Below are 14,925 nucleotides of genomic sequence, written 5' to 3'. Positions count from 1 at the left end.
AAGTAGTATATAGGTATAGAATTCTAGTTAGAGTTAGGATTCTAACTTGAGAGGTGGGGGAGGGGGGGGGTAATTCCCCGGGGGGGGGGGGGTAATTGCTCCGGGGGGTAAATACGGGGGTAAATGTCCTGTAGCCGACACCACATACAATGACAGCACTAAAACTCTCCTGCCTTCCTCTCCTGACCCTGTTGACTTGTCTCTCCAGGGCTGGCGTCACTGCCAGGTGGTCTGGCGCTCTCGTAACAGTCAGGTGCGCAGAGTTTGTGAAGTAAGTTCATGTCTTACTTCTGTTTTTCTTTTATAAACCTCTTTTCTTTATCTACATCATTAGTGTGCTTTTGAGCCCACCTAGTCGCCACTAACAGTAATATACATTTTTTTTTTACAATTAACATAGCACACATCATTTACTTTTTTCTCCTCATTTTTGTTATCGCTCTTATATTTCTTCAACTAAAATAAACATGAAACATATTTTAATTAGATAAGTATTCAATCTTCAATCTACTGTTGGGTTATGGCTATTTTTTGGATAATTAGCAAGGTGTAAATAATAAATCCTGTGATCGCAAAACTATTAAGCCCTGACACCCATCTTGAAGGCATCAATCGCTTTTATACAAAAAAAGTGTGGAGTGGATGAGGATGGAATACAAGTAAAGAATATGTGATAAATATGTGTTGTGTGTTATAGGGGTTATCCATTTAAGTGTAATTAATCCACGGTTTAAATTTTTTACCCCCCCCCCCCCCCACTCGACCAGATGGATAAATGTAATATTTACTGATACTTGTATTTATTTATCACACCACATTGGGTTCATGGCTTCTGTATCTGCTTTCACTTATCAATTGCTAACCCTGGAGTAATTTATTTTATTTTATTATTTATTTTTAAACAAAGAGCTGTTTCATTAATTAAACAGGAAACACAGCATTTTAATTTCTTTTACATTTTTGTATGAAGATTAACTAAATTTTCGTGTTTGTCAAAAAATAGTTAATAGTTTTAAAAAAAAAAGGAAATGTATGGATATCCTCATCTAATACCCCCCCCCCCCAAGTCCAAATGCAAAATTGACTGTTTTATAACCTCCCCCCCCCAACCACATATGTGTGTATGTCGTATATGTAGACATAGCTGTCTGGGATTTGCTTTGTAAAACTTAACACTGATTTGATAATATCCTGTTTTTATGCATATACTTTTAAAAAAATAGATCTCTTTTTCATTGGCTTTCACATTTATTCAACTCTGTTAGTTTTTTTTTTTAAATTCAAGGGCAGATGACCAGTCTATTATCGTTTGATTTTTTAAATTAATCATAGAGCAAACGAGAACTACATTACTGCATTATGGTATCAGGTTTTTGCTGGGCTAACTTTGTGTTATAAACTGTAAAATACTTAAGTAACATTAGTGTTTTAGTAAACAGTTGATTCATAAGATGTGAGTCCAGGTAATTATAAAAAGCACTGCTCTGACTTGTTATTGTGGAGTTGTAATTACACTGTATAATCAACATATATTTGCTTAGGTCTATATAGTTTTAAGGTGTAATTTTAACCTTCCATTACTTGCTCTGCTTATCTAAGCTAATTAAATCCTGTAAAAAATAACTGTATTATCCCCTTCTGTTTTTCATATTCAATTGGTCTCAATGATACTAAATCACGTTATGTATATCTTCTATTTTTGGTTTTGTGTTCTAGATTAAATACTGTAAATTAAATTTTGTCCTTTAAAAATTAAAAATTGCTCATTCTGATTGATGGTTAATTGAATGAATGTTCAGTAATACATTTTAACATAATGTACTCATTGATATTTCTTCTTTCTTAACTTCCATTACTATTAATGGCAGTTCAGTTGGCATGTTCAGACTTATAAAAATACTATATCATATATCTTTACCCTGATGTGACTATGTTATGTGTGTTAAAAAAAAATTATGTCAAATGATGACAGGTAGTAATCATATTTTAATTATCTAAGTTTCCTTTATTTTTGAAAGTATTTCCATTTATTGGATGAATTTTTTATTTTGTAGGTGCTGTTTCGGATCAACTTTCTGGTTGTGACCCTGTGTTTTGTCATGAACCGACCCTACCAGTTCTACTATTTTGTTCCTCTGGTCTCATTTTGGTTCCTGGTCATCTACCTGGTCATGGCCATACCTCCACATGTGACCAGTGAATCATCAGAAGGTAGGTGGTTAACATTAACTGTGTCATTCAGGGGAGGGAAATGATTTAAAGGGAAGTAACTCTAAAATAATATAGTATGAAATCTAAGGTTTTGTAATAATAATATTGATATTTCAGCTAACCCAATACAATACTTGTACATGATCTTAAAGTTTGTGGCATTGATAGTTGTTATCTGTCTCTTCTATCTCTCAGAGGTGAGTCAATTAATTTGTAATATTTAAATTTTTTTTTTAATTAATAAACATGAGCTGATAGGCTGATATTTTGAAATATATTTAAAAATATTTAATTATACAAAATATTTCATATTTGCCCTAACATTTTTAAATGGCCAAGTTATGTTATATTGTAGGCCTACTGTAAAACAAATCAACAATCTCCTGAAAACCAAAAAGAATAGATATAAAAACATAACTGCTGTACTTGTGAACATGTATGATCTATCATTTAATCTGTTTCATCTGGCCAGGTGTTTTTTGAGAAAGTGTTCCTCACGCGACCAATCAAAGCTTTATTCGTCACATCAGATGACTCTATACATGAGTGGAGATTTCGTTGGCAGCTTGACCGCTTTGTAAGTTGGCCTAGAAAGCAAAATTTGTACTGGCAGCTGATCTGTTTTGGGCTAAAGGCTAAGTCTATTTTTACTGGTAATCAAGCAGAATTAAAATTTGGGAATGGCTAGTCGACAAGATGATGATTTGATATGAATCTTCATTTTTAAAGTCCCTGTTAACTAGTAGATTGGCAACACAGTTGTGAACATTTTTATTTAGGACTAGTCAACACATTGATGATTTGAAATGAATCTTTGTTTTTAAAGTGTGCTCTGAACATGTAGATTGGCAACACAGTTGTGAACATTTGTATATTTACAGAGTCCAGTCTATGGGATGTTATTTGCCTTTGGGTACAAGGTGCTCGTGAGGTACAGGATAGTTAAAGATGACAGCCCAAATAATTTGTTCTCTAACCCAATCTCTTGGTCGCTTTGTGGGCTGTCTATTATTGGAATAGCTGTAAGTTTATGTTTTTTGTTGCTTTTAAAGTTTAAAAAAAAGTTAGTTCATACATTTTAATATTCACTTTTAGAATTATTGTTATTTAGTTACTGTTTGGACATTTTTGGTCAATATGGCAAATGAAGTAGAATTCATCTGTTACTCTGACTTTAGCGTATAAATCGTTTGTGTGGTAAGAACTAAACCCAGCCACCTTTACTTTCCCTAACGTGAGTCAGGTACCCATCAGAGCTGGATGGAATTAGGTGGCCAATCTTGAGACATTTGGACTAGTAGTCATGTGCACTAACACATGGCTATGCCTTCCATTCATTCTTGTAATAATGGTTTTAAAAATATTTAGTGTGTTGACTGATCCGTCAGTTATTTGATTGTCACCTTGTAAGCTGAAATAACACTGTTTATAATACTATATTTATATGCTTGTTTGCAAATTTTCTTTTTTAATTGCAGAGCTATGCTGTTTTCTCTGTGCTGTGTAGCAGTAAAATTCAGTGCAATGAAGTCCATTCCTACCTGGTCTTCCTACCTGTAAGTTCACACTTTGCTTATTAGAAATTTTGATAAGGACCTTCCCCCCTCCCTCCAAGTCCTTATAGATCTAATTCCCTTATAAAAGTCCACATGTGTCCGCACAAGTATATTTTTTTTTCGGATGCCCCCCCCCCCTGCGTGGACGTCATAAATGGATGAACCCTAAGATACCTCAAATGATCAGTTAAATATCTTATTTAAAAGCTGTTCAGTTTTAAAAAGTAGTCCCACTCATTTGGACCTGTCATATTATAGTGAAAATATTTTGTATGGTAAAATAAAGAGAAACTAGTTGTTAGTTCAAAGCCCAATGTTTTTTACCAAGTTAAGGCAGATTCTCAATAAAGCTAAGGATAAAATGGGCACCAGACTTTTAGGTTAGCAGGAATTGGCTCTACCACTAGACCACATGTCTCTGGTCTAGAGAATAATTTTTTAAATTAACATTAACGTACCAATGTAGCATGATTACAAAACCACATATTTCATTTTTATTTCTATTGACAGATAATATCTTTTATACATCACAAATTTCATATTTTTTATTTCTACTGGCAGATAATATCTTTTATACTTCTGAGAAATGTGCTTGGTTGTTTGCGTACCAGATACAGCTCATTTTTTGCATGGTTTGGTAAAATTTCATTAGAGGTAAGAGATTTGCATCCACAACTATCTTAATAGTTTCCCCTTCAATTTCAGTATTAATCTCAGCTATCCTGCAATATTTTATGGCTATTATAAGAACTCTAGAGATTTGTTATTTAATAAGTGTTAGTTGCATATTTAAACTGATGTCTACTACAGTTGATGTATTGCGACAGTGAATCTTTGTATTTTCCATAAATTAAGTTACCCTTTCTGACCTAGCGATCCATATGGCAGATGGAGTAGAGTTTACTTGTTTCTGTGACCTCAGCTAATGAAGGGATAGTGTGGTCAGCACTATGCCCATCTGTCTTTACTCTCCTTAACTGAGTTAGGTACCCATCTGAGCTGGGTGGACGTTCTAAGGGATTTAGTCTGGGATCTGAACTCAAGACTTTTGGTCTAACAGTCGTGAGCTCTACCATACTACCACACTTTTCTATATTTTGTTTCTATCCTTAATATTATTTATATGCCAGTACCACATATGTCAACATATTTTTATATTTTTAGTTATTTATAGTACCAAATATGTCAACATCTTTGTTTCCATCCTCACAGTTATTTATATGCCAATACCACATATGGATGGCTGCGGACACTCACGGCACCCTCGTCCTCATCCCTAGTTACCCCGTACTCAACGTTGTCATCACCTCTTTCATCTTCATCGTCATCTCCCACGAGATCAGCGTCATCACTCAGTCGTTATGTACCTACGCTGTACCTCAAGAATTGAAAGCTTTACTGCGCAACATCATAGGCTTTATTGCTGTCTTGTTACCTTTGTGTTACTTCAACGGGCTGTTGTTGTAGCAGACACTCAAAGTGTGATAGCATGTTCTAATTATTTATTTCTCTTTTCATTTGGTGTGCATTATTACATTTTTTTACGACTTCAGGTACAAAGCTTTTGAAAATTTGGTATTTGTAATTTTTTTTTTATAAGGTATTATTATAAATTTTAATGTGCTTTAATTAATTCTAAGCCTGTACTGTAAATACATAAGAGAATATGGTAAGAAATAAGATGGTGTGATGAAATGTAAAGTGAAAGTAAAATTGTTAAATGTGTTGCTTGATGATAGGAAAATGCAGGTTGTATGGTTGTTGACAGTTATGGTTGGCGAAGATACATTCTATTTCAGTGCATGTTTGTTTAGCTTTGTAGACCAGTTTCCATCCTGCTTCTCATCTTGGCTACTGTTTCATTATACTGGTATAAAACCTACTCTTTTTTTATGTTATGTTATGTTGTGTTATTTTATTGAAACAGTCATAATTACACAGTGAATGAAGTGTAATAGTGTAAAGGTGTTTTAAGTTTTAATTTAAAAAATCAATGCAATAATAACTTGTTGTAACAAAAAGCACTAATAATTTTTTTGTTTAATTCTTCGATAAAAAAAAATGATTATCACATTTGTAAGCGTGTAATGTTTTCATCCCTCACATTGATGAAGAGATAAAAAAATTATTTACATTAAAAGTTAAAGGAAAAAACTGGACTTGTGGATGAATAGGGTTATATAATATTTTGTTTAAAGCCAGTCATGGACTGGTAGGTTTGTTAATATTTATTGACTATAAAATAAGAAGGTGATGATTTTTTTTCCTGCATTATTTATCCGTGAATTACAATGTGAATTAATCCTTCATTGTGTGAATTTTTAAAATCTAATTTTGTAAAACAAAATGTTCTTGTTTTTAAACCATGCTTCCAATTTTTAGAATTTTCAAAAAAAAATTAAATCATACATTCTTTTGAAAATATAACAGTTTAATGTTAAAGGTTTGTTATAGTTTATCTGTCTCATGGCATCTCTATTGTGACCAGTTTAATGTTGAACCATCATTAATTTTAAACTGTCAGGTACTCATTTTAGCTGGGTATTTTCCAGACAAGGCCATTAAAAAAAAAAAAAATTAAACTGCCAGGTACTGATAACAGCTGTATGAACTCAAAATAAAATCCTGGCATGCTCATTTCTAATGTATGAGACAGTGATCGCCCCATTTGAGTTATCTTGTGAGTGTTGATATGTTGAAAATGAAGATTTTCCTCTAAAAAAATGCTCATTATCACTAATAATATTAAAATACCTTTTCATTTGTTGGCATTTCTGTCATTGAAGTATTATTTACTGTGTAAATAAATCAAATCAAAACATTTTAGAATTGTGATTGCATCAATTTTACGTGCACTATTTTGTGTGTAACATTAGTAAAACCACTAAGCAAAACTAAATGCCTAAGTTCATAAGAGATCTTAAATTTAAAAAAAAACAACTCTACAAACATAATAATACAGTATTCTTTGTTCATTCTGAAGTCCTTAAGATTGAACTTCATTTTTTGTGTTTGTTGTGGCTTGTAAAGTTTTTTATTTTTTATAAACTTGATGCTTTCACTTCAAATAGTTTACATAATAATAAGTTAAGATTAATTTTTGTATCCAATGATGATTGGATTGTTAATATAATTAATAACAAGAATTTAGTTACTCTATGTAAATTTAAACATTATTTATGCCATTGCAATCAAAATGTGCATTCCAACTGTTTGCACATCAAAACATTTAGGGGAAAATAAACAACCTTTGCGTTAACATTTAACTTAATGTAATAGTTGCCCTCATCTTCTCTAGTTCTGCTCATAAAAGCCAAAATAAAAAAATAAATTTTTTCGTTATAATCTTGTTTTAATTTATAAGATTTTTTAATATTTTAAAATCTACTGACAGTAAGTAGTTTTGAAATAATATTGTGGCTTAATCCACAATAATAACTGAAATGTGGTCATTATTAAAACTTGTGATTGTTTTATGTTTATTATTCTTCATATATTATTTAACATGATTACACTCAACATTCAGTAGATTAACAAATTTCATTAAATTTGTAAAAAAACTAATTTAAAAAAAATGTATATTAATCAGAGTTATAATCCTAATTCAACTTAAAATCTTACTGTGTGTTCATATTGTATTGTAGTAGGCTTAAATAAATCTTTTAAGTCAAATTATTCTAAAGTCAAATTGTTTTGTTTTTTCACATAACTTTTGAACGAGTTAAAAATAAAATAAAAGAATAGCATTTAGATAAAAAAAAACAAAAGTTGTTAAGAAATATATCTAGTCAAATGTACGGACCGGTTTATAATGCCAAAATGAAGAAAAAATTTGCTGTAGAAACATTCCATAAAACAGTATGAGCAAGCTCATTCCATAATTGTTTTTATTGTTTACAGACTAGCATCAAAATCTTATCAAAATCAACTTTTTGTGGATTAAAAAAAAAAGTGCTATCATAACTTGGTTGTGTTAAATAGTAAAAATAGATTGACTGAAATTATATGCAGTATATGAAGTATATTTTAAAAAATCAAACTGTTTATACTTATACGTTATAATTATATGTTACAATTTTTTGGTTTCATGTTCAGGATTATTCCTATGTAAAAATAACATTGTAGTCTACCTGCACCCATGAGAGGTTAAAAAAAAATTGTATGTGTTAAAACATATAACATGGAGTGTGGAGTTAACATAAATTTAATCAACATTGCACTATGTCAATTTTCTTTAATATTTTGCACCTATTTTAAATACTTTTTTATTTGAACTCATTTTAGTTTTGATATTATGTTTACAAAATATGTACAAACTTAGGTATAATATTTTAATTAACTAGAAGTTTCACAGTATGTACGTGTTTGGACTTGATAAAAGTATGTGAATTTTCTACCCTGAATCTTCAATTGGTGAAATCAGTTTTAAAGTTAGTGTATAAATACTAACATTAAGTGTGAGAAAAGTTATTATGTTTTTAGGTGACTTATTTATTTTAGAAATGTTTTTTTGCTATTTTGTGAATGCAGTTTATTGGAAATATTTTTTAAATCAAAATTAATAACACTTAGTTCAAAAACAGGTTGTTTTATTTGTAAAATATATAAAATATTAGATGTGAAATGGGACAACTACTTGAAATTGTGCTTGAATTCTATAGGCCTAATTAATTTATAAATTAATTATTTAAATTTTGGATAACATGTAATGGATATTATTTTATCTGGTACTTGATTGTAATTAAAACAGTGAACACGTAATTTCATCATTGATTTTTATAAATTGTAATATTTTTCTTGTTCATGTCAAAAACAATAATTACTTTTTTATAAGTTTTTTTTAAGTTAGATTTGGGAGAAATTTTAAAAAAGTATAAAGAAAAGGTACTTTTCTCAAAACAACAAAAAAGTGCCTTGGATTTAAGAGGTCACTCGTAATTGTGTATTAAAATATAGATCTATCACGTAATAATTGCATCTGTTTTAAAAAATGAAGCAGTTTTCATGAATTCTCTAACAATTATATAATCATCAATGTATTATCATGTCACTCATTACTAATTATTTAAAAAGATGACATTTAGTTTTATTTTTATGACAGAGGTTCTTAAACTGTAGGCCTACTGGTCAAAGTTTTCTGTTTATGTTTGATGTGATGAGTTTTCTAGAGTTTCATGCATCTTATGTACATACTGATGACAAACAGTCATTTCCTGGGATAGACTCTATACATTTTTAATATATGTGAATGATTCAATAAAATGTTTTATATGCCATCAAACCATTTGTTTTGTACACTTTCATTTCTTGAATGTATCTTTGCTGTGGGTTGAGTGTAGATTATAGGTTTGAGATGTATCACAAAATAATCAGTGTGTGTGTATGTGGTGTTGGGTGGTGCTGGTGCAGAGCTTCTTTCTGGCATCTCTTCGAGCCCCCCCCCCCCCCCCCCCTCGAACAAAATGGAATTTATATTGAAAATGTTTACTTTTACCAGTGTCCGCCGCCCCCCCCCCCCTGTCCCCTCCCACACACAAACGTAATATTTTTTCTATTGCATCTGGGGGGCGGCGGTTGATGCGCTCTTCCCCCTCCCCTCTTCTGAAGAGACTTTTGAAAGAAACACTCTAGTCTATATGAATGACATAAAATAACCTTTTGTTAGGCCTATTGTTTTTCTTTATTGTATTGAATGTATCCAAATCAGTAATGCCTCATTGAGCTAGTCCATAGATCTATATTTAACAAATCCTCGCTTTATTTAAAGACGAGCACGATTTAACACCAAATGCTTAAAAAAAGTCAGCTAAAAAACAAATTAAATTACCTGTGTTTAAAAAAATATCAATCCGCGCAACGGGTAGTTAGACTAACCTTCGTCCTAAAGTTGAAAGGTCACAATGTAATAATCCTTTCCAATGTAAACAAATTTAATGAAGCTTTGTACAGCAAGATATAGATTCTAGATTGATCTAGCAGTAGAAGTCTAATTATTAATTAGCAATTAAAAACTTGAATCAACAAGATCCAGACCTATTGTCTATTGAGTCAATAAGTAATACTAATATTAAATTATTAATAGGCCTAATATTAATATTAATTAAATACCCGCCCTCCCTAACGTAACTAAAAACAATAAAAATAAATTTTAATTTTAATAAAATTAAAAAGTTACTTTTTTACTATTGAACTATTGATTGTTTTATTTACAATGTCACAAGTATTACTATTGAATGGTACTAATGACTAATACTAATGTCTAATATTATATAATACTTAGTATTACCCTACTAATAGTACTATACTATACTATTATAGTAGTATTACTCGCTAACTTGGAGGCGTGGTCGGTTGCTAACAACAATATGGCGTCCGGACCGGACGCATGATTTCCGGCGATTTTTTGGCCAAATTCCAGAGACCTTCTACTAATTAAATTTAAAAATGTTTACCACGCGCAAAATGGCGGGATTTCCGTGTCATAACAACAAACAATAGGTGGCAGGGTTAGATATGCCAGAAAAGCATTTTAAAATTTGGTTTGGAGAACGGAGGCTAAATTTAAAAGTTGGTTTCATTAAAATTAATAGAATTTGAAAAATATCAACTATGTAGGTACAAAAATGATCATATAAGTAAAGCATTATTAAGTCTATCAGTCTATGTAAAAAGAAAGCAAATATTGTCGGCACTTTTTTTATAAGATCGGCTCTCATATCACAACCAATTTATTTTTATTTTTTAAAAACCACGTGACCGCTATTTGAGATTACTAGTGAGGAACTCTGGGTGCATGGCCACTTAAAAAGTCTAACCTGATTTGCGGTTTTCTTTAGCATCAAGGGTTAGAAGAGTTGTCATGGAGAGATGTGTTGGCCATGGCAGTGAGTGTCAATAAATATTAAATTAAGTAATTTAGTTTAAAATGAACTAAAAACTTCAAAATTAGTGCCTAATGGATTAAATATGGATGTCTATTATTCAGTGGTCATGTTTATATTGAAAATTGCGTAAATTTTAGATTTAGTAAGAAAAACTATATTATAGTTAGTCTAGTAAATAATAAATAAATATAAATAGTAGGCCTGTTTGTTAGTATTACGTACTCACCTAGGCAGGTCCTAGAACCTAGAGTGACCTAGAGTCTAGGACGTAGGTGAGTACGTAATAGTACATATGTTTTGTCTAGGACCTAGACTGACCTAGAGTCCTAGTTCAATCAAAGTTGGCATAGGTGGTATGTCTGAATTAATAAAATAATTAACAATTACTAGCCCAAGTAGTAGATCAAATTAAAAAAAAATTACTTCAGAGCAAATTTAATTTAGAGATATGTTACAATCATATAATTTTACAGGCCCATAATATAAAAATAGATAATAGGTTTAACTTAAAGCTACTGTTTTCTCATAGTCATAACTAGCGACTTTTTCTCTAATGATTGCATGTCTTGTTTTTGCAGGAATGGATCGCCAGTTTGGACCCACTAAGCTACTTGAAGCAGCCAGTACTGGCCACGTTGCTGAAGTTTTGCAGCTGTTGACTGATCCGTCAGTGCACATTGATGTCAGTGATATTCTCAATAAAACAGCTCTCTGGTTTGCTGTTGAAAGTGGGAATCCCACAGCGGCAAAAACTCTTTTAGAGGCTGGGGCTAACATTAACAAAACACATCGCTCTAAGCAAACAGTTTTAATGCTAGCAGTCATGAAAAATAACCTGGAGCTTGTGAAACTTTTAACAGATTCTGGAGCCGATCTTGATTTGACTGATTCATTTGGCATGACAGCAACGATGATCGCAACACAGAAAAACCATCTTGAGTGTTTAAGACATTTGTTAAGTTGTGGTGGTCAGTTAAACATGAAAGACATTCGTGGGAAATCAGCTTTAATGATCGCAGTTGAAGAAGGACATCACGATTGTTTAGAACTTTTAATAGAAGCAAAGGCAGAGTTGGCTTTTACAGATTTTAACAACCACACGCCCATGGTGACAGCCATTCTCAAGGACCATCACTCTTGTTTACAAACTTTAATCAAAGCAGGAGTTGACCCTAACATGGTGGATAGACACAACCAAACAGCCATCATAGCCGCTGTGGACGGCCACTGTGAATGTTTACAGACATTAATTAAAGCTGGTGCCAATGTAAATCGGACGGACCGTAAAAACCGGTCGGCTCTTATGCTGGCTGCAGGATACGGAAACGTTGATTGTGTTGCGTGTCTTATACAAGCCGGAGCTGATGTGAATTTTCAGGGGGATTGTGAAAGGTCCGCGCTGATGTGGGCGACAATAAATAACCACGTGAGTTGTGTTGAGCATTTGTTAAACCACGGAGCGGCCCGGTGTTTACAAGACGACGATGGTAAAACAGCTGCAATGATGGCTGCGGAGAAAAACCATCCTGATTGCTTGTCCCCACTGATTGCTGGGTTAGGGGAGGAAGAATTGAATACATGCTGCTCCCTAGGACAAACTGCTGTGATGTATGCTGTGAAAGGGTGTCATGTCAAATGTCTACAGTGTTTAATCCAGTCTGGCGCGTCTGTAAACAAGGCATCCAAATCAAAAGAGACGGCTCTAATTCTTGCAGTAAAAAATGCGTGCAATTATTTCTCCCAGCATAGGAAGTTGAATTTTGCATTTGGTAGTTCAGACGTTACAGAATGTGTTCAGTATCTCATTGATGCTGGGGCCAGGCTAGACTCGTACAGCTTGGGGAAAACACCACTCATGTACGCGTCAATGTTCCAGCATTGTATTCCCATCTTGGAGCTTTTGGTGAAAGGTGGAGCTAATGTTGAACTGTGTGATTTTAATGGTAAGACACCATTGGCATTAGCCGTCAGTGAAAGTTTAGTGGAAAATGTGAGATTTCTTCTTAATGCCGGATCAAGTGTGAACAAAACAGACTTAATCGGCAAGACACCGCTGATTTATGCCATCGAACATGGGTGGAACAATAATTCTTCCGAGTGTATTCAGTGTCTTTTAGATTATGGGGCGGATGTCCATGTTCAGGACAAACAAGGGAAGACAACTCTGATGTACTGTGTTAAAAATTCTTCAGATACTGTGATCTTAAAGCTGTTGGTTGAGAGAGGTGTTGGTGTCAATGTTGTTGATACAGAGGGCGCTTCAGCGCTGACCTATGCTATTGGATCTGACTCCTTAGCATTAGACCACGCGGAAGTTTTAATCAGCGCAGGTGCTGACCCTAAAGTCGGAACATTTAAAGGCAAAACTGTTGTCCCTCTAGCTCTTTACCACAGAAACGTTCAGCTGTTAGAACTGCTGATATCGCAAGGTGCTGAACTAAACATGGAGTGGGACGAATTCAGATTTCTCATTGTCTCTGATGAGAAAGAAATCCTGCAGCTAATGATCTCTAATGGAATTATGCCACCTATGGCAGAAAGTTGCATGCCTTTTAGTGGTGGGTCCTCTGCAATTGGTGCATCTTTTTCAGCCTGTCGTCTCGAATATGCAAAATACTTAATCTGCGTGGGATATTTATACAGATTTGATTTGTTTGGTAAGTACTATATCCACACGACAACAGGCTCAATGTTTTATCAAGAAGACAGAGATAAACTACTCAGGGATAGGGCTAGTTTGTTGGTAGAAATTTATTCCCAGCCGTGGCCTCTGGTTAAGTTGTGTTTCGTTTCCGTCTCCACCTTGCTGGGCACTGGACCCAAACGCCTGGAGCGCATCAAAGAATCTCAGCTACCTGGCAGACTTCAGAGACTCCTGTTATTCCAAGAGCCCATCACTAAGCTGTGCATTCATCAGTGGCAGTCCATATCGTTATGTTTTGACCCTATGGTGTACGAGACCCTCCCCTGTCCCCGCCCGTTGTTGTATTACTGGCCGTATGGAAGGAAGCTGGTGGAGAATGACTGCGATATCTGTACAAACACATGCTATAGATTTTTATAGCCAGTATCTCTATTAGGGTAAGAATTTTTTAAAAACTTTGTTTGATTGTTAACTTAAACTTTTTTCTCAGAAATATTGATAAAAAATAATATTTTTCATGTTTGAGATTGGTTAAATTTATTTATGGCTTTGTTGTACCCACTCCAAGGTTATTGACCTGCAGCATCAGTGCCAATATTAACTGGTTTTGAAAAATGAGAACAAATGTGTGTATAAAAATAAAATAATATTGTGATGAGGATTCAGCTGTTTGACATCTGAATAATAAAACCTTCCAATGTAGCGCCATAAACATCTATAACAGAAATTAAAAAATGGTTCACTACTCTAAAATAGTTTCTTTCAGCCATCCCCCCCCCCCCCCCACCCGCTATGGACAAAAAAAGGAAGTCGTATAAATATTATACACTTTTAATCCTCCCCCCACCCCTTCCACCCACCACAGCCAGTGAAAAATGTCAGAAAGAAACCCTGCTTCAGAATGGTATAAATCCCTGCGCTGATTGGTTTGTTATTGAACTCAGGATGTGCCACATTCCTATTTCAACCAAAAATCTCCCACTTGAACCACACACTTTGATATATTCCTTTTAATTGGCCAGATTTTTCTCAGCTAGTCTAGTATGTAAAGGCATATGATCACATAAGCAGCACAATGATTGGCCTTTTGGGTTTTTATTTTCTCCCATATGATCTCAAAAAATATTTTTTTTTATGAAAAACTATTTTTTCAAAATAATTATGATGTGATATAACTATTGACTATCAAGAAAACTGCCTGTATTTTATGTTTTCTTACATAGCTTTACTTGACTTTATATAAATTCCTAAGTTGAACTCAGAATTCAAGGGCAGCTACTGAACAAAAGATGTATATTTCTAATCAGCATCTGAAAATGCCACAATAATGGAATCTTCTTAAAGAGGGGTGTTGGTTTCTGCCTAAAAGCTATACATTAAAAATGTATAGAATTATAATTATATTATGATTATATTATTAATATTTATAATTTATAAACCTGAACCTAACTCAAGTTCTGCCATTGCCCATATTCTTGCACTTAGACTAAAACTGATATTACAATACTGCTAGTAACCCTACACCCACTTTTGAAAGAGTCCATTGTTAGACACTAGTAGAAGGAAAACTTCCAACAAAACCACTCTTGACTGTTTATTGTTCTCAAGTTGTTTCTTTTTTAGAAGAATA

The 14,925-nt window shown here is 33.3% G+C and overlaps 2 protein-coding genes across 3 annotated transcripts in view; both read left to right on the top strand.

Moving 5' to 3' along the window:
• The window catches only part of LOC131954511 (N-acetylneuraminate 9-O-acetyltransferase-like), a 60,460-nt gene extending 51,398 nt beyond the window's left edge, over positions 1 to 9,062 (top strand). The window contains exons 15-22 of one of the 2 annotated variants that reach the window (XM_059318235.1): positions 209 to 271; positions 2,055 to 2,211; positions 2,329 to 2,408; positions 2,684 to 2,788; positions 3,093 to 3,233; positions 3,690 to 3,767; positions 4,329 to 4,421; positions 4,980 to 9,062. In XM_059318235.1, coding sequence (XP_059174218.1) covers positions 209 to 271; positions 2,055 to 2,211; positions 2,329 to 2,408; positions 2,684 to 2,788; positions 3,093 to 3,233; positions 3,690 to 3,767; positions 4,329 to 4,421; positions 4,980 to 5,234 — 972 coding nt within the window. In that variant the 3' untranslated portion in view covers positions 5,235 to 9,062. The remainder of the gene's footprint in view (positions 1 to 208; positions 272 to 2,054; positions 2,212 to 2,328; positions 2,409 to 2,683; positions 2,789 to 3,092; positions 3,234 to 3,689; positions 3,768 to 4,328; positions 4,422 to 4,979) is intronic. The other variant, XM_059318236.1, reaches the window with a different exon arrangement.
• A 659-nt stretch (positions 9,063 to 9,721) lies between these two features.
• On the top strand, positions 9,722 to 13,971 carry LOC131954508 (ankyrin repeat domain-containing protein 50-like). Its single transcript, XM_059318229.1, has 2 exons — positions 9,722 to 9,822; positions 11,230 to 13,971. Exon 2 carries the CDS (start codon positions 11,232 to 11,234, stop codon positions 13,713 to 13,715), a length of 2,484 nt encoding a protein of 827 aa, XP_059174212.1. The 5' UTR covers positions 9,722 to 9,822; positions 11,230 to 11,231; the 3' UTR covers positions 13,716 to 13,971.
• Positions 13,972 to 14,925: the final 954 nt, after the last annotated feature.

This window comes from Physella acuta, unplaced genomic scaffold (assembly GCF_028476545.2).
Source record: "Physella acuta isolate Inbredline_101_S28 unplaced genomic scaffold, ASM2847654v3 ptg001007l, whole genome shotgun sequence".
Lineage (NCBI taxonomy): Eukaryota > Metazoa > Mollusca > Gastropoda > Physidae > Physella > Physella acuta.
The sequence above is the reverse complement of the archived record's forward strand: the minus strand, read 5'-3'. Positions and strand labels throughout refer to the sequence as shown.

What these genes read in the sequence shown, in the direction of transcription:
- LOC131954508 (XM_059318229.1), top strand. Translation starts at nt 11,232, where the DNA reads ATGGATCGCCAGTTTGGACCCACTAAGCTACTTGAAGCAGCCAGTACT.